We start from the raw sequence: 24,112 nt of genomic DNA on the forward strand, positions 1-24,112 counted from the left end.
TGACCATAGGTGAGGGTAGGAACGTAGATCGACTGGTAAATCAAGAGCTTCGCCTTCTGGCTCAGCTCCTTCTTCACCACGACAGACCGGCGCAGAGCCCGCATTACTGCAGACGCCGCACCGATCCGTCTGTCGATCTCGCGCTCCATCTTTCCCTCACTCGTGAACAAGACCCAGAGATATTTAAACTCCTCCACTTGAGGCAGGACCTCACTCCCGACCGGGAGAGGGCAATCCACCCTATTCCGGCTTAGGACCATGGTCTCAGATTTGGAGGCGCTGATTCTCATCCCAGCCGCTTCACACTCGGCCGCGAATCGCTCAAGCGAGAGCTGGAGATCACGACCAGATGAAGCCAACAGGACCACGTCATCCGCAAAAAGCAGGGACCCAATCCTGAGGCCACCAAGTCGGATCCCCTCAACACCTCGGCTGCGCCTAGAAATTCTGTCCATATAAGTTATGAACAGAATCGGTGATAAAGGGCAGCCTTGGCGGAGTCCAACCCTCACCGGAAACGAATCCGACTTACTTCCGGCAATGCGGACCAAGCTCTGACACCTGTCGTACAGGGACCGGACAGCCCTTACAAGGGGGTCCGGTACCCCATACTCCCGGAGTACCCCCCACAGGAGCCCCCGGGGGACACGGTCGAATGCCTTCTCCAGGTCCACAAAACACATGTAGACTGGTTGGGCAAACTTCCATACCCCCTCCAGGACCCCAAAGAGGGTATAGAGCTGGTCCACTGTTCCGCGACCAGGACGAAAACCACACTGCTCCTCCTCAATCCGGGATTCAACTATCCGGCGGACCCTCCTCTCCAGAACCCCTGAATAGACTTTACCAGGGAGGCTGAGGAGTGTGATTCCCCTGTAATTGGAACACACCCTCCGGTCCCCCTTCTTAAAAAGGGGGACCACCACCCCAGTCTGCCAATCCAGCAGTACTGCCCCTGATGTCCACGCAATGCTGCAGAGGCGTGTCAGCCAGGACAGCCCCACAGCATCCAGAGCCTTAAGGAACTCCGGGCGGATCTCATCCACCCCCGGGGCCTTGCCGCCAAGGAGCTTTTTGACCACCTCAGCGACTTCAGCCCCAGAGATAGGAGAGTCCACCCCTGAGTCCGCCAGCTCTGCTTCCTCATCGGAAGACGTGTTGGTAGGATTGAGGAGGTCTTCGAAGTATTCCTTCCACCGACCCACTACGTCCCGAGTTGAGGTCAGCAGCTCCCCACCTCCACTGTACACAGTATTGACGGAGCACTGCTTCCCCCTCCTGAGCCGCCGGATGGTGGACCAGAATCTCCTCGAAGCCGTCCGGAAGTCTTTCTCCATGGCCTCCCCGAACTCCTCCCATGCCCGAGTTTTTGTCTCGGCAACAGCCGAAGCCGCAGGCCGCTTAGCCCGCCGGTACCCATCAACTGCCTCCAGAGTCCCACAGGCCAAGAAGGCCCGATAGGACTCCTTCTTCAGCTTGACGGCATCCCTCACTGTTGGTGTCCAACAACGAGTCCTGGGATTACCGCCACGACAGGCACCAACGACCTTACAGCCACAGCTCCGGCTGGCCGCCTCAGCAATAGAGGCACGGAACACAGCCCATTCGGACTCAATGTCCCCCGCCTCACTCTGGACATGGTTGAAGCTCTGCTGAAGGTGGGAGTTGAAGCTCGCTCTGACGGGGGACTCAGCCAGGCGTTCCCAGCAGACCCTCACAACACGTTTGGGCCTGCCAGATCTGACCAGCTTCCTCCCTCACCACCTGAGCCAACTCACCACCAGGTGGTGATCAGTTGACAGCTCCGCCCCCCTCTTCACCCGAGTGTCCAAGGCATGTGGCCGCAGGTCCGACGACACGACTACAAAATCGATCATCGAACTGCGGCCCAGGGAATCCTGATGCCAGGTGTACATATGAACACTCTTATGTTGGAACATGGTGTTCGTTATGGACAATCCATGACGAGCATAGAAGTCCAATAACAAAACACCATTTGGGTTCAGAGGAGGGGGACCATGCCTCCCAATCACTCCCCTCCAGGTCTCACTGTCATTGCCCACGTGAGCATTGAAGTCCCCCAGCAGAACAATGGAGTCCCCAGAAGGAGCACCCTCCAGCACTCCCTCCAAGGACTCCAGAAAGGGTGGGTACTCTGAACTGCTGTTCAGTGCATAAGCACAGACAACAGTCAGGACCCGTCCCCCCACCCGGAGGCGGAGAGAAACTACCCTTTCATCCACCGGGGTAAACCCCAACGTGCAGGCACCAAGCTGGGGGCTGATGAGAATGCCCACACCTGCTCGGCGCCTCCCACCATGAGCAACTCCAGAGTGGAAGAAAGTCCAGCCCCTTTCAAGGGTACTGGTTCCAGAGCCCAAGCCATGCGTCGAGGTGAGTCCAACTATATCTAGCCGGAACCGCTCAACCTCGCGCACAAGCTCAGGCTCCTTCCCCACCAGAGAGGTGACGTTCCACGTCCCTAGAGCCAGCTTCTGCAGCTGGGGATCGGACCGCCAGGGTCCCCGCCCCTTGCTGCCGCCCAGCTCACACTGCACCCGACCCCTACGGCTCCTCCCGCAGATGGTGAGCCCACGGGAGGTGGATCATTTTCATATTAGAAAAAAATGGCTTGCAAACCAACGGCTCCAATCTCATGGTTCATTTAATGGAGCGGTTCAGACAAACTGACTTGTTTTGTCACATCTCTAGTTGTTGGGTCTCCTAGACTTGCAGTCTTGTTGATACTGGAAAACGTTTTGCTTTGAGATGTGGTGAAATTAGCTATTAAGGTAACATCTCTCTCTGGTTTTCACCTGCACCGTCTTTATCATTTTTGGGCGCTTCATCCTCTGTTATTGATGCTGCTGTTGGCCTTCGTGGCTCAAGCTAACTTTAAACACAGCTGTATAAAATGATAGTTCTGCACAGGTCCATCTGTACTGATAAAATACACAACATGCTTCAGTATGCAGGAGCTGAAAGCACTGCACAGGCACAAACACGCCCCTGCAGATCTGCCAACGCTGTTTCATTTGGCTCATTGTGTTTTGACACAGCCTGTCAGACAAGGGTTTAGTAGAGAGCAATAGTTGTTTGACCTGCCTACGAGAAACTACGTACTTTCCTGTAGGCCAAGCCATTTTGATCGCCCTTTGGATTTGTTTGCTCTGATTGGACTGATTACTTCTTGTCATAAAAGACAGGATGTGGGATTTTATTCCTGCCTTATTTCTGAACCACTTAGTTCAATTAAGGGTTGCAGGGAAGTTGGAGCTTATCCATCATTGGGCAATAGGCAGGGTACACCCGAGATCAGTCGCTAGTCCATCACAGGGCCAACACAGAGAGACAAACAGCCTTTCATGCTCACAGTCACTCCTAGGGACAATTTAGATTAACCAATTAACCTAGCTTGCATGTCTTTGGACGGTGGGAGGAAGCCGGAGTACCCGGAGAGAACCCATGCATATGCATGGAGAACAGAAAGGCCACCGTTCGAGCTTCCCCCCCTCCAAGCTGAGGCTTGAACCAGCAACCTTCATGATTATTATTCTGTTTTCTATTGAATAAAAACGAAAATGACAAATCAAAAAAGTCAAAAGACGGAAGATTGTCTCACCAAATCTCCCATGAAGTTCATACTCAGATCATAGGTATGAAAGCCCATCGATGCCTCCAGGTTGTGCACAGTAATAAGCATCAGGTTCTTCTCCCAAAGGTCTCTGCGGCGCACGTTCTCCTCCTTACATACAGTCATACAGAAAGAGGTCACAGTATCAAATACCGTGCCAGTTAATGACAGTCTTATGGATTTATGCATACAAGGAAAAAAAAAAAAAAGGTTCAATATTTTCTGCTAAACTTTTTAAAATGCATACCTCGCTGTGATACTTCTTCCCATGTGTCTTCTTCCACAGCTCCCAGTGGTAGTCCAGTGTGCCTTCAAACATGGCTGCAGCTGCAGTCGCACACAGGGAGACGAGCAGCAGGCTCCCCAACATCACGTCTACAGACACACAGAGAGCACAGGATGTTGTCTGACCTTTGATGAGACAGATGCCGGCTCACGCAGTGAGACCGCAACTTGGCTGGTAGAACAGTTTGCACTTCACATTAACCCACAAAAAAGAAAAAAAAAATCAGTGACTTGGTCAGATTCTTTTGATATTTTAACACGAAGTGTTGATGCATGAACAGGAAGTGTTTTTTATAATTAGCCTTAACTTCTGCCTGTCAGTTGAACAATGGAAAGACATTTTATCCAGAGCTAGCTTTAACATGAACTAACACGTCCAACCTACACTGAAGATCAGGGAAGTAGAAAAAAATTTACACTTTAAACACCAATTTGCACAAATTTACGTTAAAACAGATTTACATTTTAATAAATGGTGTCAAATGATGAAGGCAGTTACAGAAAACATGAAAATGTGTGCAGATTTATGTCAGTTTGAAAGAATGTAAAAAAGCTGAATATTTAAGGTGTATGAATCAAGTGAATGATGAATATCATATCAATCATAAATTATGGTTATTTGTTATCTATGAATTTGTTATTTTATGTATTTTATTCCAAGTATTATAGTTGTCAAATAATTAGCTGACAAACCGTTTAAATGTGTTCCTGATTAAGAAAGGAGCTGGTATTATACATTTTTCTTCTTTCTGCTCATTTCCTTTCATGGCGGTGCACCAAGATGTGCTTTTGAATTGTTTTGTCGTGATGTGAGATTGTACAAAGCTATGTAATAAATAAATAAATAAAATGAAAAAAACTGCAGGTCAACATCCAGAAACCTGATCAGACAGAATGACTGTGTTTTAACATATGTCACATATTTGCATTTTATTTTGTGAGAACAATAAAAGCTTTGGTGTTTTGGATCACTGAAAGAAATTAAACCACTTTGCATTGAATAAAATATGATAAAAATACCATACAGCTCCAAATTAAAACAATTTCCAAGGCGTTAAAGTCACAAAAGGAAAGTAGAGTTTTAAGGAACATCATGTGAACCTGCACATTGTTACAAAAGAATGAAAACACGCAAAGTAAACTGCAGAGACTGAATTGAGTCATCCTCAATGTTGCAAGGTGAGTTAAATATGAAAGCTGCATGCATGCATCCTGTATTTAGCTTGTAGCTGCAAGTAAGACATCAATGCATGCGGTTTATTACCATGGGGGTTTTCTTTCCAGGTTCACCTGTCCACTTCCTGTTGTTGAGCAGACCTTCACATGTGAAAATGAGATTCACATCTACGTAACTGCAATATTTAATCTTTTAGAGAACATATTTAGCTACTTGTGAAGTGTTTACTTTAACAATATATTTCCCTGGTAGTAAAAAGTAGAGTTCTTATCTTTGTTTAGACAACCCAACAAACTTTAAGACATAAGAAGAAGGTTTATGACCAGATAGATCAGGGGGAGCATCAGCCAAAGGATTAAACTAGTTTTGTACTCTAGTTACGAAAGTCCTGAGTGTAAACTAATGAAATACAAACTGATGTAGTAATTACTAATATAGGACTAGATTTAAGCTTACACTTAACAGTTTTACTTCATATGTATGATGTATTATAACCATATTTAATGTAAAATAATCAATCCTGTTTATTGTTTCCTTATTAAAAAAAAAAAAAAAAAATGAGGAAAAAAGGACGGATCATCAGTACTCGAATAAATAAAATAATGTCAAATAAGGATATGCTACAAACTTTAGACGTTTTTCTTAAAGAGTTCATTTAAAAAAAAAAGGAAAAAAAAGCCCTCCATCAGATTGTTTTTTAATCTAATTCTAATGACTGATTCTATTAGCAGAGTAATTACAGCACTTCTAACAAACTAATGTTTAGTTCGATGTTTAACCTTGAAGGAAATTCAAGGATATTTGATTAAACATGCTGCATAATCAAAAAGGAACTGTGTTAGATACCAGCTTGAATCTCGAGTTTTTATTATGAGGTTACACTTCTCATTTCGGTCATGTGCATGAGGTATTCTAACTTTCCGATCACATACATATATGTATATACACCCTGTGTGCGGCTGTTGAAGATTACTGACAGTAGCAGTCTAAGTATCACTTCCACAAAACTTCTGCTGTTACAAAATTACTCATGAATCCAAAAATGAAGCAACAGATGATCTTGTGACCAGAGCAGAAACTAGTGAGCGTCCATTTCATAAGGGGCTGCACTGCTCATGCGTAGTGCTCAGGTGTACACTCACACCTGAAATGAGGAAATGAACAGACTGGATTATGTGAAGATGTTTCCAAGATGAAATTTGATAAAAGATGTCCACTGTCTACTGGGGGTGCTTACCTTGATTATAATATAGCTCCATAAAAAATTCATTACTTCAAATCAGTTAAAGCTCCGTAAACCTTTCATTTCATAAATTATCCTATTTTAGTTGTTTACAAATTAAAGGAGTAGATTAACTTCTTCTGTAAATAAATAAGGTCTGGATTAGAAATCGTACTTCTGACATGTTTAATATAAACATTAAGGTGTTGTAATGAGAGAAAAGGGAACCAGAAAATTAAAAGTCCACCAAGTCTGTAAAGTTTAATGTCAAATAAAATCTTTTTGGGAACTTAACAATCCAAAGACATACCTAATCAATTCCCCACTAACTTCTGAGCCCTAAGATACTTATTACTTCAGTGTTCTCAGCTTTTTAAAGACATTAGAGAGATTTTTCCTGACTGGGATACAGAAATCCACCCAAAGTCTGAGAACAAACGGGGCTTTTGGTGGACAAAAACAGAACAAAAGAAACGAAAGTAAAAGCAAACGCATTTTTAAGCCATTAATTCGCAGTTTTTCCCTTTCTGAAATGACCCATCTTTAACATAAAAAGCGGGTTATTTGGATGGAAAAGCGTTCATGTAGCTATAAGGAAAGTCACTTGCCTTTTCTGGTCGCTGCCATCGCTGCTTCTGAGCTGAACTTCCTCACTGTGTTTTCCTGCTCGGTATCTATAAAGCAAATATCACATGATGACTTCTTCCTCTTTTGAAACCGAAAGCTGCACCTTGCTGATGTCGCTAAATCAGCCTGCAGGGCAGCAAACAACGACTCGCAACGCAAAGCAGCTGAATCATTTCTGTTTATTAAATATGTTCTTTAAAAACAGGGAGAGATTCAGATGATGTGCATCACATCAAATTAAGAGTAAAATGGGCTAAATCTTAGTTATTGAAAGGGGAAAATATACCTTATCCTGAGACATGAACAGAAATAAAATAATTTAAAAAAAATGCATCTTTTATCTCATGTTGAGCTGATTATTTTTTAGTATTTTTTTTTATGTTGAGAAGTGAGCATTTTGGTGGAAAAAGAAAAAGGTCAAGAAGGTCTCTGCTGAGGCTCTGGGGAACAGTGTAGAGGTCTTGGATTGTCCATTAGAAATCCATCCAATGGCAGGGTTTTTGTGATGTCCAGTTGAAATATTTGACCTGTGAGGAGTTGTGGATGAAAGGTCAAGAGGTCACAATGTTTCTGGGAAATGTGTTGTTGGATGAACACAGAGAGGCTCTGAAATGCTTTAAACATGTGTGTTTCTGGTTTGGTATCATTAACACATACCATATGAAATGCTGTGTGATGCCATGAAACTGAAATGATGTCTTATGCTGTGAGATGAAAAGCTATAAATCTCAACCACTGAGATGAAACATCGGTCATTTCCCTCTGACTGTGTGAGGCACCTATCCAAGTTTGACAAAGTACACTAAAATATCATCATTTTAATCGTTTGCTCTTATTAAAAGAAACTAAACCAAAATAAAATGTAAACAAATATTAGAAGCTCTTTTGCAGCCTTCATGCTTCATGAATCAAATGTTATCACTGTTTATTATAATATATATATATATATATATATATATATATATATATATATATATATATATATATATATATATATGTTTGTTTGTATGTGTATTTTAAATGTCGTCTTTATTAGGATTCATATTTTCTGACAACTATGTACAGGATGTTCCTTTTTCATTTCCAATGTTGTGAAATGGCGTATTAAACCCAAAACATGATGTTTCAAGTAAACCAAGCGGTGAGGGAGAATTTTTTTCTGACATTTGGATTCATTTTTACTTTGTTTCAAGCATTTGTGCTCAGTAAAGCTCAGTTAAAATGATGTTTTTAAGTGAATCATATCTGCATGTTGAAGTTTGGTTCATTTTTTAATCTTCTTTTTGACCAAAAGCAAATATGTGTGCAATACTTTCAAAATGAGGGTTTTTCTTTATTTTTTTTTAATCAATCTGAACTTTGAACATGCATAGTTGGCTGCATTACTTGTCAACATGACTGAAGCTCTTTTACAGCTCTGCAAAATGTGAGGTAACACTATCTGTGCTCATTTAATGAAGTGGCTTGTGTGTGCTGGGACTAACTGTTATGATTTATTATTGTAGGCGATCCAATCTGTATTTGAGTGCAGAGCCAGCACATAGAGCAGGACTTTGAATAAAAAACACACCTTCACGATTGTGTATCACGCATCAACAAGTAGTTACATGATTCTAACCAAATACTCCCTTCTTAGAAGTTCTTCTTGTATGCAGACACTGTAACAAAAGAACCTGCATCTATGCTGACTACAGCCCATTTACTGTACATTCCTTGTCCCTGCTGTTTACCTGATTTTACAGCAGTGTGCTTTCCAGCCTAGAGGACTTCTAATTAAACCCAGAATGTATTTTATGTTTTCAGCTCAAAGTTGAATGATCTGTTTCCTCATCAGCGAAAGCTGAAGGATTTTACCATTAGAAATGAGCTCATCTAAATAAAATAAAAAACAAAAAATTGGTGCTGTCTGTTTTCTTATTTTTCTTGGTTTAACATAGAAAAAAATCCAGATGATGCATTTAACTTCAAAATGAAACCTTTATTCAAATACAAAAGTTTACCTTTTAAATCACAAGACAAGTGTTTAACAAAACAGCAAAACACATTTGATCAAGGAAACAGACAAACAGCAAAACAAACATCAGAATTCATTGGAAATTGGTCTCAAACTACAGGAAATAAAGTGCTCTCATTGCCCAGCAATGTTTCCTGTCTGAATTACCTCAACATGCGTTTCACACCAGGGACTCAAACCATCATTGACTACATTACAAATACATTTTTTCCTCTGTTTAGATATGTAATTATCACTTTGTGCTTTTGTATAAAACTGTCTTAAGTTCCTGCTTAGGTTACCAGCACTAATTAATAAAACTTTGGAGGTACATGATTGTTTAGCCTTGTGTTTATGGAATACATACCTAATGCATTCAAAGTGCTCCATCTAATTCAAGATTATTAAACATCCAAATCAGAAAAGTTGGACTCCCAACAATACCTAACAGGAGGAGTTTCTTCCACCAGAAGAGCAGACAAGGACATTTGTCTAAAAGTCCCATTTAAATGATTTTTTTAGTTGTTCGACAATGATAAAAACAGTTATGTTTTGTTATAGCGGTTGCTGCCAGGCTTAAATGAACTCTATGAACATGTTCAAGCGTATTTGTGTGTGGATAGTAGTCTAAGGAAAGCCCCTATGTCCCTTATCTTCCTCTGAGGTATGAACCCGTCTCTTCACATGATGGGGTAGCTGGCAAGGTTGGTGATGCCACAGAGGTTACCACGGTTACGTGCCATCAGGATGTAGCCCTTGTTGCCCCATTCCTCGCCCCAGCTGTCAGGAAAAGTAAAAAACAATGAATGGAGACAAAGATGTGAGATGTTGAACATTGCCAGGAGTCAAACAGCTTTTCAGTTTATCTGTTTGTCACAAACAAACAAACTGACAGACATCAAATCAACACGGCGGCATCGAACGGTCATCGTCTCATTTTGGTGGCTTTAGGAGCCACTTGATGCCATCATACAGGTGACAAGCCCCACCTGTTCTTGATGATCCAGTACTTCTTTCCCTTGCTGACACCATAGCCGACTGCCAGCACAGCGTGATTGATGTCATCTTTGTTACAGTTGGGGTCGTAGTAAACACCTGAGCACACGTTGGATAGAAGAGATGAAGCAAACTATGAGCTCAAAGTGCACCAATGAACCAGCGTACAGACTACCCTCACTAAATATGTTGAATTAAATTGGTTTTTAACACCATTCTCTGATTTTTATTTAATCATTTGGCTATTTACAAATCCTGATTTTTTTTTTTTTTTTTAAATTCTTAAATTATTCTTTGAATTACTTTACTGTGTCTGCTTTTAGAAATGTGTTGCTGTTGTTCATCTTTTTCTCCTAACAATGATAATAGTGGATTTGATTTACTGTCGTCTCAAATTTATTCAAACCTTTTAATAAAGAAAAGGCTGAATTTACAAGAGTCAGTTAAATAACTGGAGACTAGAAAATGGATAATTTTTAATGTAGTGATATCAGACACTGTTTTGTCATTTAATTGAGTTGGAGTGGGGAAAAAAAGGCCAAAAATAAATAAACAAACAAAATCAATCCTGGACATATTTGAGCCCTTTTCTGATGAACCGTTGGACAAAATACCCGTCAACAGGTGCAGAAGTCTGACAGAGGAACAGAAAACACCTGACTGTCGTGGAAACAGGAAGTATTGTTCAACAAAATATTAGTTTATGAGAGATGTAGCATTTATTATTTTATAATATTTGTTTACTTTTTAATTCTGGTTCAATAGAAATATTTTACAAAGTAATGATTTTCATAAAATTTTTATTTATTATTACTTTTGTCAATTTAACTTATTTCACATGCAGCTGTTTTTTCATGTTTGGTGGGATGGTATGAAGAAATTAGAGGATGACCGTATAATAAACGTTTTCAAGGCACCCAAAGTGCTTTAACACTGAATCCGTTATTCATTCATTCATTAAAACTTGCTGACGGAAAGCTACATGTGTCGTCGCAACTGGCCTGGAGCCCACTCACGGAAACCCGGCAACCAATGAGAACCTGCGGCCTCTCAGACATTCATCCATTCATTCACATTCATAGATACACCAGAGATGCCGACACTAGAGGTAAAGAGGTTGGAGTGTCTTCCCCAGGGACAAGGACAGATTCTTCTGATAATTGTTAAACATTTGGGTAAACTTCCTCAGTTATTATTTATACATAGTATGTCAAATAAACTGGATTTGATCTGATTTGGTAAAACTCATTTCAGAGTGTAGCCATCTAAATTCTCTTCATTTACAGAAATTTGCTGTGGATCTGAGTGGATCAAGAACAGCCACATGTAAACAAATTCAATCCAAAATGACTGAAATTTGGTTTTTGATGTGAAATTATTAACATTCTAAAATCAAATGCAATGACATCAGATTTGGGATTTGATTTGTCCAAAAGTTAGAACAAAATGGTTGCCAGTGGAGGAGAAAACTATATTATGTATCTTGTGCAGGTAACTGCGAGACAACAGAATAAAAGACAGAATAAAACTACAATGTCAACTTTTAAATGCACATTTAAACAATGTAAAAACTGTGCTGTTCATATGAATGACCTTTCTGCTTGTAGAAAGTAGCAAATTTGTGTCTAAAATGTCACAACAACAGTTTGGTTCAGTCAGTGTCATCTCAGCTGATCACTCACCTGATTTGTATAACCAGAAGCTGGACTGTGTGGCGTCAATGCCCACAGACACTGGGCCCACTTTGAAAAGTGCGACAGCCAGTGCATGCTCATCACCCTGCGGGACTTCCTTGAAGCCTTTGCACTGGGCTGCCATTCCTGATGAGTTGTAGCGGCATGGCTGGTCCTGCAGACAAGACAACGAAGGAGAAAATGTCAGAAATATTTGTATGATTTGAAAAGTTCTCCTGGTAATATTTAATGAAAAGAGCAAGTCCAGTTAACAAAAATGTCTAAAATATAAGAAATTTAGAAAATAGATCTATAAACAAGAAATGCTGAGCTGTAAATAAGCTTGGCAGAAGTCTGAATGAAGAGACAACGAAACCAAACCTTTTGATAAAAAAATTACAAAAAAAAAATCACTGGATGCTTTGAATCGATAATGAAAATGCTCCTGACAGCTTTTTGCACGACATCTTGTGACCGTCACATGCTTGCTACACATGACATGACTCACATTCCAAACAATAATGGTTTTTGTCATTACCGAGCAGATGTACTTCCTCATGAAGGCCTGAAAAACCTGCTCTGGCTTTGTGGTGCAGCTCACTCCTCAAAACTTCTGCTGACTCACATCCACTTGATTAATTAAATATTTGTTTTTCTGACTGAATTGGAGAAATATGAAGTTTCCTCTTATGCTTTGATGGAACATGTGAACCACACAATTATGACATCCTAAATGCCAAGTTAGAAACTGTACATCTGTTTGGTTCCTGCATCGGCAGCTTCTACAAATGCTCAGTTTATTTCTTTTTCTCTTTTTTAAAATAAATAATAAAAATCCCAGCATATTCAAGGGACTGTGACTAAAATTAATACATTCTAAAACTATCATTTATATCTTAAACAGATTCAAATTATTAAGTAGAATTATTTAATAAAGCTTGATGTTCATTTTATAGCATTCATCTATCTAATTGCCTATTTAAACCATTGTAACAAAACTTTATGCAAACATGCTGTTAAAAAAATTTAGATTTTAGAAAAAAATAGTCAAATGACTGTTTTTAAATAGTTAACCATACTTTTTATTCATGAGCTGCCTATTATTTATGTTCACTGTATGATCTGTGTCAAACTGTGCTTCCAGTAATACATTTATAGTTATTGAATGACTGTCAGATACATCTTTTCTGAAACAGGTTTATAAAATACCATATGTCCAGTCAGTACCAGTCACTTATGTTTTCTGCTTGTGACTATGATGAGCGCTCGGTTTAGATGTGCGTAAACATTCGGTTTCGAAACTGGTTTCACAGAAAAAGAAGTCAGACCAGCCACAAAAAGTACAGAGTACATTACTCAAACAAACAAACAACAAAAAACTTTTCAGAATCTACAAACACTTCATCAGAAAATTCTGTTCACCAATTCACAGAAAAGTCTAGGAATAAGACATTTCACAATGCACATACACAGGCTTGCATGCGTGGGATCGTGGGTTTCTCACCTGTCCAACATATGGGTAGGCCTCCTCAGAGTCAATGCCTCCATTTTCCTGCACATACTTGAAGGCATTGGTCATGTATCCACCTCCGCAGCCGTCGTTCTCTTTGACACAGTCTACCAGGTTCTGAGGACTGAGGTCAATGAGCTGACCTGTTGTCTTGGCCAACTGGCCCTCAAGGGCCCCAGCAGAGCTAAATGCCCAACAGGACCCACAGGAACCCTGTTGAGTAAAACAGAATATTGATTGGTATGTTTCTGGATAAAATTCACATAAAACTCTGTTTCTTTTGCTGACTGTAAAAGAAAAATCATTGTGAAGGGAATTATAATGAAAATAATTGAATCCAGGATTTAATGGGCTCAATCTATAAATGGTGTGTAATTAAAAATAACAAACCAAAAAAAACACTTTTCATGCAGCTAGTCGAGTAATCAATTGTAATTTTTTTCCACTTGTACGTCCGCTCCTGTGATCATTTACTGCGTACATAATAATTAACAGAGCAAATTTGACATTTTTATGCGAATAATTTGAGTAATCTAAATGGAAAACATCATACTTACATCTTACAAAAATCTAATTTACTTAAAAAGAAGTTAAATTAAATATATTAATTTACTAAAAAGAAAAAAAAATGTTTGAAGTTAATGTCTATTCTGCTATCTGACCACTAAAGGTCAGACTTTAGCCATTTAAAAACACCACCACAACCAACAAAACTATATCTGTTTGATGAATGACAATCACCACCATTTGGGTTGTTGAGTGCTTTGTGTTGGGCAGCCTTGATAAAGGAATATGCATATGACACAGTATTCATGTTGAGTCATGGACACCTGTTTGTCTATATATCAGCAGTGTATGTAGCAATTGATGCATCTATTTAAGTCAGATTATATCAGATTTAAAAACAGATTTTGTTTATAACCCTCATATTAAACTAAACTGATGCCGGTATTCTACGATATTAAATTTTTCAAAAGCACTCTCGCCCTGATGCTCTTTCTCACAAAGAGCACTTAAACTGATGCTGCTCTGAATTACAATGTAACCATCACTGAAATATCTGGTTACTATAATGTATCTGCAATAAAAAAACAGAGGTGAAATTCATCAACATAAAAGCTGTTTTGTGTGATTTAACAGAGTTTTTAGTATGCAGAGAAGCATGTGTTGCATAATTCATGAACAGGACAACAGGAAGTGAAAGAGCTGCTCAATAAATCCTGTTTAAACAGCAGCTTCAGATCAGACTCCATCCAGCAGGGGGGGACGGTGGTCTTTACATTTAATGGCATTTCATAATTTGGCACAGGTTAAACAAACTTAAGATCCTAATTTATTTGTGAAATCTGGTTGGATCACATACATTAAGATAAAAAATCATAGGTAAACTATTTAAACTCCAACATGCTCATGTGTTCTGCAAAAGAACAAAAAACACACACAGCATTGCATGCAACAACCATAAAACAATGAACTGTCTGTCATCATCTTATCTGATTTATCATCAGATGTGACAAAGCAGACAGTGTTTCCCCACTGTCAGGACAGCAGACCATAGTTTCCCTGGAAACAAACTAAGATACATGGTTTTCATGTGGTTCAGAGCTTGTTTGGACCAGAGTCCAAAGGTGTGTTTTCAGACTTTTCCGGACTGACTATCCGTGAATTGCATTGTTTACAATGAGTTTCTCAGAGATGTTTTTCAGACGGCAGATTCCTTAACTTCTCTGGCTTTAAAATGTACTTTTTTTCCCTTCCTGCTTCCACATGACTGAGCAGAGCCGGCCTGTTCTCCTGCCAGTCAGACAGAAGTTACATTCTTGCATTTGTGATGAAGGCAGCTTTGCTTTTCTTATCACTGAATTCTTCTATAATGACTCGGCAGAAAGTAGTGATTAGGAGGCAGGTCTGATGGAGTTTGATGGAGTTGCATAAGATTATAAAAAAATCCAAGCTTGTCTTCTTTACACTTTTACACTTTGTACACCTTATTTTTTTTATTTAATTCCTAATTTTTGGCTGCAAATTTTCTTTTAAAATGTATAATTTCTCATCAGTTGTTGTTTATGTTCAATTTAACACAATTGTATTAGTGTAGGCATTAAATGGATGATGTTTATAAAAAAACATCATAGATGCCTCCACATAGACTTTATCACAACTTTTTAACAAGTTGTTGGGAGTAGTTGTTTTTCTTGTTATGAAGGAAAAATCTACCATGATGCCCACTAAATATCACTTGCACCTGTTTTACATTTTTAGCATAAGTGAGATGCATAAAAAGGACTTGTGCAAAATGACAAAATCAAAATTAACTAATGGTCTTGTTCGTGGTCTGAGAGTAAAGTCCGGGTTGGCATTCTGGCTCAGAGAGCCAAGTTGCTTCCAAACAAATTGTATTTTAATGCAAGATTTGGTTTTACATACCTGTACTTTAGGCTACATTTATTTAGCTGACTGTGATGAAAATACAAATTAGACTGTAAGCGGTTTTCTTGTATGTTTTACCTTTTGTTGGAACAACACATTTATGCACAAGCAGAAACAGAAACATTAGAGGGGTTGGCAACTATGCTCTTTGCGTGCTGCAAGTATTGTGAGTTTATCTACTGCAGCACACCTGGCTCAAATCATTGTATGTAGCATTTGATTTCAAGCTCTGCACAAGTCTGCTTTATTACTGGCCCTCCACATAAAGCAACTTTTTTATTGAAGTTGTAAAACAGATAATTGTAAAATGAATAGATGTTTCACTTCTGGTGGATTGACATAATCTGTCCCCACTAGAAGGAGCGGCTTTCGTATAACTTTACAATCACATTGAGTGATCTAGCTGTTGTAAATAAAATTAGGATATTTATTTGTGTACTTGTGTTATAAATACATTTTGTGTATTGTTGCCAATGGAATAGCATGTATGATTCTGACCACTGTGGGGTGCAGGTTTGTAGGTCGGGGACACACACACTGCGTCATCACGTTCACGTCTAGACAGCACACTCAAAAGGTATTTTTTTTCCCTCCTTTTTGTTAATGTATGAGCCTTCTTCCTCCAAGATGTTACCTCCTAAAGAGGAAAAGTTCATTGTATTTTCTGCCAAATAAATATTCCACAGGGGCTGAAGAGGATCACTGCCTCCATCACGTGCCTTGGAGTTCAACGCCGGTGATGCTGCAGTGCTCAACAGAAAGACTCGTTCCAGGAACAAGTAGTGTCGACAGAGACACATTGTCCTTTTGTATGTTTAATCTAGGTTGACTCTGTTGTGGGAAAAGGGAACGGCAGCTGCTTTGGTTAAGAGATTTGATATAAAGGATTTGCTTTGATGGATTATGTGAGAAGCATAAATGAGGTGGCCGAGAAAGGCCAGCAGCTGTCATTTAAAAAAAAAAAAAAAAAAAAAAAAAAAATTGTCAGCAAGCAAGTATTTCTTTAAGAGACATAGAAGGTGAAAGCTCAAAAGGTTTTTCTTATGTCTAAAAGAAGGTCATGACCTGCCAAATATGCTGAGAATATGGTTCGATGAGTGTTTTAATGTGTTTTATCTATGTGAGTATGTGTGAAAAGTGAGTATACGTGTAAGACTTTGGGTATATTCTATATTGTTGTATGTGAAGGCAGGTTCTTAACCATGTTTTATTCTTGCTTTTTATTCTGTAAAGCACTTTGTGCTACTCTTGTATGAAAAGTGCTATATAAATAAACTGATTTTGCAAAATCAGCTGTTGTTGGTAGCGTCATCAGGTATGGCATTTCTGTACATCTTATTTCACATCTCATATCTCAATCTTATTTGATCTCATCTCATCTTCAGATCAAACACAATGATAATACACTTTTTCTTCTGACCTGGTTCTTCACTGGGGTCACCATGCCCTTCTTACGGTAGTCAAGAGATTTGGGAAGTCTGGAAACTTTGTCATCCAGTGCCATGGTGGAGTTGCGCTCAGGGTTTGTCGGGATAATCAGGCCAGTCATCTTTGCATACACCTCTTCGGATGTCTGCATAAATACAGAGATAGTTCAAATTCTGCACCATGATTTGAGTCTGCATTGCAGACAACTCCCTTTCACGTCAGAGAGTAACAGCAGATGAGGCTCAAACAAAACAAAGGATGTAAACTGCAAAGGTCACAAGTTGTAGATGGGATTTATTCTTGGGTTTATGACAAGAACAAGTAAAACAACAATAGGGCCCTGCCAGACTTCCTATGGCTCGGACCCTAATGGGTTGTAGGAGATAGAACATATGATTGAGCAGTGACAGAAGAAAAGTAATTAATGAACTGAAGTCTAACAAGCTTTACTGCAAAATTACATGTTATATTTGTCAGACGACAAAAAGTCAAATGATGAAATCATGGAAAGGATGAACTCATGAAAGAAACTACAAAGTTAAATCAAGGTGAAAGAAGAGGAGGACCAGCAGGGGGATTAAAAGAGGTGATTTTTCTTCTGTCACAAACAGAAACAACAGGTTACATGGCAATTCTAAAAACTCTCCATTTCAGAGCTTCATTTCTCTTAATTGTTTCAAGTTCCTGGAAGGAAAAGAAAACTTATATTTCTGCCTGTTGCAGGCCAAAAGCATTGTTTCTTTTACATGGAAGCACATGAAACGATCAAGTCGGGATCCATGGATCAATGACATAACTTGTCATCTTGCTCTGGAAAAGTTGTGGCTATAGGAAGGACTGAAAATCTAGACACCCTTTTGACAATTTATAAACATGCTTAGTATAGACAGTGATGACATAACCAGTACTTAGAATATGATATTGTTGGGAGGGTTGGATTTATCAGGGAGGAAGGGGGGGGGATTATAGGGATTACAATGTGTACGTTTGTTTATCATAACATAAAAATGTCATAAAAAAATACTCCATTCACTGAATTCCACAGTTTTCCAAACAACTCAGTCAAAGATCAGAAAGAATTTTAAATGAAGTGCAATTAATTCATTTCTTAAATTACATTAAAAGAAGAAAAAATGGACTGACATCCTGAATTTACTTCCACATTCTCCTATCTAAGCAAGAATTAGCTGTTAATATAGGATTCGAACATTCACACATGTACTGCCACTAAGAATGAGTGGTTGCTCTGACGTGCTGCACTTCATGAAGCTTGCTTGATTTACACTGTTGCACCTTCTTCATGCACAAAAAATCATCACTTATGCAATGACATGAGGCAGACAGCAGATGATTTAAGGACAGCAAACACGTCACTTCACTGCTGTAACATGCATGAATGATTAAAGTAAAAAAACAAAACAGAAATTATGCTAAATTACAAATAATAAAATCTGGAACTGCTGAAGAAAACACATCTGACAATAGAAGCTGGTTTTTTGGTCAGATATGTAGCTAACTGATTTAAAATGCAAGAATGTGTTTGTTTTACCTTCTAAAACGTACATAATAGAGTTACATGATTTCTGGATTATTGTCAAGTCAATTATAGAATTTGTGGAATAAAATTTTATTCAGGAAATACAGAAAATGATGGATTACATATGACAGTCATCAAGGTCAGCGTGAGACTCACCATGTCTCCTAAGTGGTTCATTCCCAGAGTGTAGGTGTGCATGCCCAGCTCTGCCTCCTTGTTGTGAGCATCAATGTAGCGCATGTTCTTCTCCCAGATCGCTCTGCGTATTACCTCCTCATCCTGAAAGGAACAAAAGGAGAAAACATGTACAAAAACATGTCTGTTATTCTAGCCGTCTGACTTTTCTTGTAATGTAAAATTAAGCCAATGATGAACTTCATGAATTTCAAGCATTCTTAATTCAACTTTGTGAAAATTGGGCTGCCAAGTGTTTTTTTTATTTTTATTTGCATGTTATAATTATGAGATAAAAACCAGTGAATCTGGCTAATTGATTTAAACAGTTTGAAACTTTTAAATGCAAGATATTAAAGTGAATAAGCAAAGTCTAAGTCACACTGATGGATGTTACAGACAGACTCGCTTTCAGATGCTTGAATAGTCACGGATCAGACATGAAAAGCTTACAGCTGCAGGCACTGAGGCCATTTCATACTGTAGCATAAAGCCAACATGCAGGCTGTTTCAGAAAACGTGTAGAAATAACACTGACCCACATGCTTCATTACTATGTGCACAAACATCAATACATCATTTGGAAATGAATAAACAGAACATTTATTTCCATCTGAGGATTTTCAAAGTATAAAGATTTGAATTTCCTGACTTCCCAGACTGAGGATCTTTTTTCTCTTTAACCTGTCAGAGTATTTAAACAGCGATTTATTTCACTTTAAGCTGCTGAGCTTTATTAGCTGTCGAACATAAAAGTGTCTGACAATTGTTAACTTGTGTAAACATGTGAATTTTCACAATTAATAGTAAATGAGTTTATCTGCATGATAACTATTCCTATGTTTAGGTCAGTATGATCAGCGCAAATTCACACAACAATGTTGTCAGTAATCCTATACAAACGTGTTTTTAAAAAGATTATGAAAAGATCAATGCTATTTATCCAGCCACCGTCAGCTGCTGATGGTGGCTGTTCTTAATATAGGAAGATAAATACGGGAACAAGATGCAGCTAAAGGGTTTGGTTGGCTATCTGGCAAACATTTATTCTCTGCTTTGGGTCTTGACAGCCATTAGCATAACTCTAATCATACTCATATCCATTCCAGTAATGAAAAATGCAAATGCTGCAATACTTCTATTACAATGATGACATTTCAAGGAGGGCTGAATCTGTGGGAAGTGATGAAGGAATGCTGATTAAAATCTGTATTAGTGATATGCACACTATCAGCTCACTGTACAAGAATAAATTGTAGTAATGATCATCACAATATGCATATAATTGTTTGCACACCTTTAAAAAAAAGGTACAAAAAAAGCCACATAATATCTCAGAATATTTAAAAAGCACTGCACTTGCAGAAAATAGACATGTGTGCAGCTGCACTAAGTCACATGAAGTGCAGACGCAAACACACTCGCGCTAAGCAGCTGTGGAGTGCTGACCTCTAGCCGGAGGTGAAGAGCGGAGAGGGATGACAGATGCTCAGTGAACATGAAGTGGGTAAATTTTCAGCCAGCTCTGGTTTAAGACCAACTTAACTATATCCCCTTCCATTATCGCAGCCAGGAACTTAAAAATGCATAAATATCACAGGGGAATGGAAAAGCTTGCATCGGAGGAATGCTGAGTCATTTGCTGACTGGGTTTCCATGGAGAAAAAAAAAAAACAAAACAAAAAAAAAACAAAACAACAACTTTGGACACTCACTGAAGCGATAAACCATCAGAGAAAAACATGACCCAAATTAACAACTAAACTGGCAAAATTGGAAAATACATTTCCTCAGAAAATTAGCTGATACTGTGAAAAAGATGGAACAAACCTAAAAAGTTAAACTGAGACAAAAGAGTGGATCTATGTCCCTGAAGAAGTAAATCTTCCCAGAGTCGCTGGAAAGACATGAAAGACGAGGAAAAAGTGAATTTCTGTGAGCATTTTCTGCTTTACTTTTGCCTCCATCTGTTTCATTTCCACTGCAGGCCAGAGCATGGATGTAGAGCAACCTGTGAGTCAAAATCTGTTTTTTCCCATTTAACTTTGTTTACCTCAGAGTTTACAGTACACAGTTATTGTACTTGTCATCAAACAGCATGTTATTAGAACTTCAATGAATGAATAAATAACACCTCATGACTAACTTATTGTCAAAAAGGATAGCATTAGAAAACTATTAACTAATGATAATTTGATAATATAGTAGCAATAAAAACTATCCTATTTTGAGCCACATTTTTTCCTCAGTTTTTTCCCCATTTACTCTGAAATATGTTTCATAGTGTGAATAAATAATATATGTGGTAATGTATAACACATTTTCTACATCCTGCCTTCCTCTGTAAGTGAAGATTCAAAGGAAGTACTTATCGGCTGTATTTGGGGAAAAAAAACAAACAAAAAATAAAACCAAACAAGCTGGCATTATTTAAACGTGCCATTTTAAGATCTAAGAGAGCTTTGAAAAGAGCTGAAACTACTGGAAACTGACAAAGTATCTGTTCTTTTGAATGGATATTTTCAGCAAAGCTTGATTCTCAAAATAAATACATCATGTAAATAATCCTAATTAAGCAGAAACTGGTGCGGGAAAAGAGACAATGAACTAACTGGTTGCCATAATGTGTTTCAGTGAAAAAGCCAAGATGACCACATGCTGAGGAACAGGAAGCATGAGCAGCTTTAAGACAGAGACCGGATCAAAGCAAAAGAACAGAGACACGGTTTGCTAATGAATCCATGCATGCAGACAAAGCTAAAGGAGGAAACTCATTACTGCTGCTCTGACTGGGGGAACTGGCTTTGAAAAAGAAAATATTTCAATGTGGCTGTGATAACTTACGTCAAAAGGCTCTCTTGGCCTTTCTGTAATATGTTAATTAAATATACAGAGTCATTGGAGTGATTTTCATGTTGAAGTGTAGAGGTTAACTGTTTTGGAAAAACACATTTTGTTCACAGTTTTTTAGTTGTTTGTGTTTAAGCAGCATTCACTGGTTGTAAAAGTCTCTAGCCTTTCTAATCAGCTCTCTTGAATGTTTTCACAAAACTGTTTTATTTGCTTATTTCTCTTTAAATAATCTCCCTTTAATCTGATTCGGCCATGTGTCTATTACAAAGTCTTTGTAATAGAAGATATGTTGATAATTACTCACCGGGGTGCTGTACCCTCGCCTGAATGTGACCTTAAACTGCTCCCACTGGTTATTCAAAGAGGCTTCATCCAATTGGCCCAGAGCTGAGGCTGCCAGCAGCAACATGCACAAACACGACAACATCCTAGGAACACAAGAAACACTCTAAAACATATATTCATATGGACTGAAAGAGCTTCATACATGCTTTCTAAAAAGTACAGTCTGTAGTTGTGCGATTGCAAAACACCTTCTTCCCCTTTTATTTTTTCTAAATTAAACTCTGCATGACTGTCTGTAATGATCAGAGTTGAATAATCACGACTCATTCATTTGCCATCCTAAGGAGATCAAAACAACTCCAGTAGGAAGTTTGAAGCACTTTTCCTGTTGATTTTAGAAGCACAGTCTGCATTCAGTCACTCAAAACACATCATTTCTTGCCTGAGGTCTGTTTCCTGTTAGCTGGAAATCAAACTGAGGGGAAAACAGATTTTGAAGATTTCAAGAAGACATGGTGGCTGCATATCAAACATGAGTACCAGCAATCAGATAAAAAAAACAAAACAGCTCTGAACTTGTAAAGTTGTTCGTAAAGTTTTCTCTTTTCAAATTTATAAACTTCCACAATGCACACTTTTATCAAACTCACAGCATTAAATACTTTCCTTCACCTTTGCATCTGTGTAAGCTACTTTCCTTCCATCTGCAATGAATCAAGTTTGGACTGTTCTTTCATAATGATCTGCTAATCTACATCTGCATCTGTGCAGTTTCCAGTAAAGGGCACCGACATAAGTTTCTGCTTTTAGCGCTTTATTTATTTATTTATTTATTATGTTTTCAGCTTTGAATACATTTGACATATTCTGCTGTAAGTTTTCTGCATCCTACACACACTGATTACACTTGTCAAGGCTTCACCTTTGGGTGAATCAATGAAAAAGCTTTGTTTTAAATAGCTTAGTGTCATATGCAAATAATTTACAGTATGCGGATGCAGCTACAGCTGTATGAGTCATAATTCTCCTGGTGGTAGTTCTTCTATGTTTTAGGAAGAAACAGCTTTTCTTATATTTTTTCCACAAGTCATATCCAGTCTGACCCTCTGGCAACAACTGAACTCGAGTTATGTTCTACTGTATGCATGTAACTCTAGTCTCATCTAGAAACTCCTATCATATCAGCAAATCTTATTTTGTCTGGGACTTTTCATCTGAACTGAATGTAACACAAAAGTGGAAAAGTAAAACAAAAAGAAATTAAAAAAAATAAAATGAAAGCAGGCAGACAGCAAGACGCATCGAATGCTGAAAGTTTTGATTACCTGTATGCCTTCTTATAATTACAGTTTTATCTAGTTTCAATGCAAAGCTCCCGTGGCCTTTATTAACAAGTCAGAAAATGTAATCATCTTAAAAACTAAAAGGTATTTGGTAATCATGAGAATTTATGATAATAATAACCTATCTTAAAAAAAAAAAAAAGAAGAAAGCACGGATGGTTTCAGCCTGTCCACCTTTATACAAGTTTTCTAGCTCCACCACTGTCACGATAATCAGCAGAACTCAAACTGGCTCTAATATAGCAACTTTTCCATCCTACAGTTATCTCATCCTGATGTAATGTCTTTCTATGCTGGGAAATACACTGGATATGTCTAAGGCTAAATTCATGGCAAAAGAAGCCTTAAAGTCAAGCTTTCTGTGGACGCTCACGGCCTGCAGAGAAGTGAGCTTTGTAGCCTTTCTACACCAGTTTACTTTAGCCACACCATTGTTTCAAAGTTTGAAAACAAAACTTTAAACTTACAGTAAAAAAAGAAAAACACTGCAAAGTAAAGGAATGACAAAACTGAAAGCAAAACTCTGCACCAGGAACTTCAGCAACAAAAAAAACTTACCTCATGACAAAAGGCAGCAAGTTTACTGGGGTCTTCTGAGTCTGACGCTGAGTTCCCCTGCAGCCGAAGTAGGTCAGTGAAACAGTTTATATGGACTGGATTTTAGGGAAGTTCAATGGGAACTCCAGATCTGGGGAGGAGTTTTTTCCAGGCAGGGAAGTTACATCTGTCTTTACTTGAGCCGCAGAGATCCAGATGACGTCAGGTGTCATGTTACAGAGGCGTGTAGAAAAACTCCTGAGTGAGTGAACTGCGCCAGTTTGAGTGTAACAAAGGACTGAATTACCACTTTGATTTTGAACTTTGAGTATTTCTCAGAACATTGTGAAAAACTGAATTTTGCAAACTGACATAAAAAGGCAATCATGAATGTAGTTTGCTTTTAAT

General features: G+C 38.7%; 1 protein-coding gene across 1 annotated transcript in view; it reads right to left on the bottom strand.

Moving 5' to 3' along the window:
- The window catches only part of LOC306755985 (uncharacterized protein), a 32,137-nt gene extending 8,301 nt beyond the window's left edge, over window positions 1–23,836 (bottom strand). Inside the window, exons 1-11 of the mRNA XM_079240578.1 lie at window positions 23,726–23,836; window positions 21,844–21,967; window positions 18,669–18,791; window positions 16,968–17,120; window positions 13,112–13,330; window positions 11,617–11,782; window positions 9,928–10,033; window positions 9,623–9,718; window positions 6,927–7,120; window positions 3,882–4,009; window positions 3,623–3,745 (exon numbers count right to left, since the gene is read on the bottom strand). Coding sequence (XP_079096704.1) covers window positions 3,623–3,745; window positions 3,882–4,009; window positions 6,927–7,120; window positions 9,623–9,718; window positions 9,928–10,033; window positions 11,617–11,782; window positions 13,112–13,330; window positions 16,968–17,120; window positions 18,669–18,791; window positions 21,844–21,967; window positions 23,726–23,730 — 1,437 coding nt within the window. The 5' untranslated portion in view covers window positions 23,731–23,836. The remainder of the gene's footprint in view (window positions 1–3,622; window positions 3,746–3,881; window positions 4,010–6,926; window positions 7,121–9,622; window positions 9,719–9,927; window positions 10,034–11,616; window positions 11,783–13,111; window positions 13,331–16,967; window positions 17,121–18,668; window positions 18,792–21,843; window positions 21,968–23,725) is intronic.
- Between the last annotated feature and the right edge of the window lie 276 nt (window positions 23,837–24,112).

Source organism: Telmatherina bonti, assembly GCF_933228915.1.
Source record: "Telmatherina bonti genome assembly, chromosome: 5".
Taxonomy (NCBI): Eukaryota; Metazoa; Chordata; class Actinopteri; order Atheriniformes; family Telmatherinidae; genus Telmatherina; species Telmatherina bonti.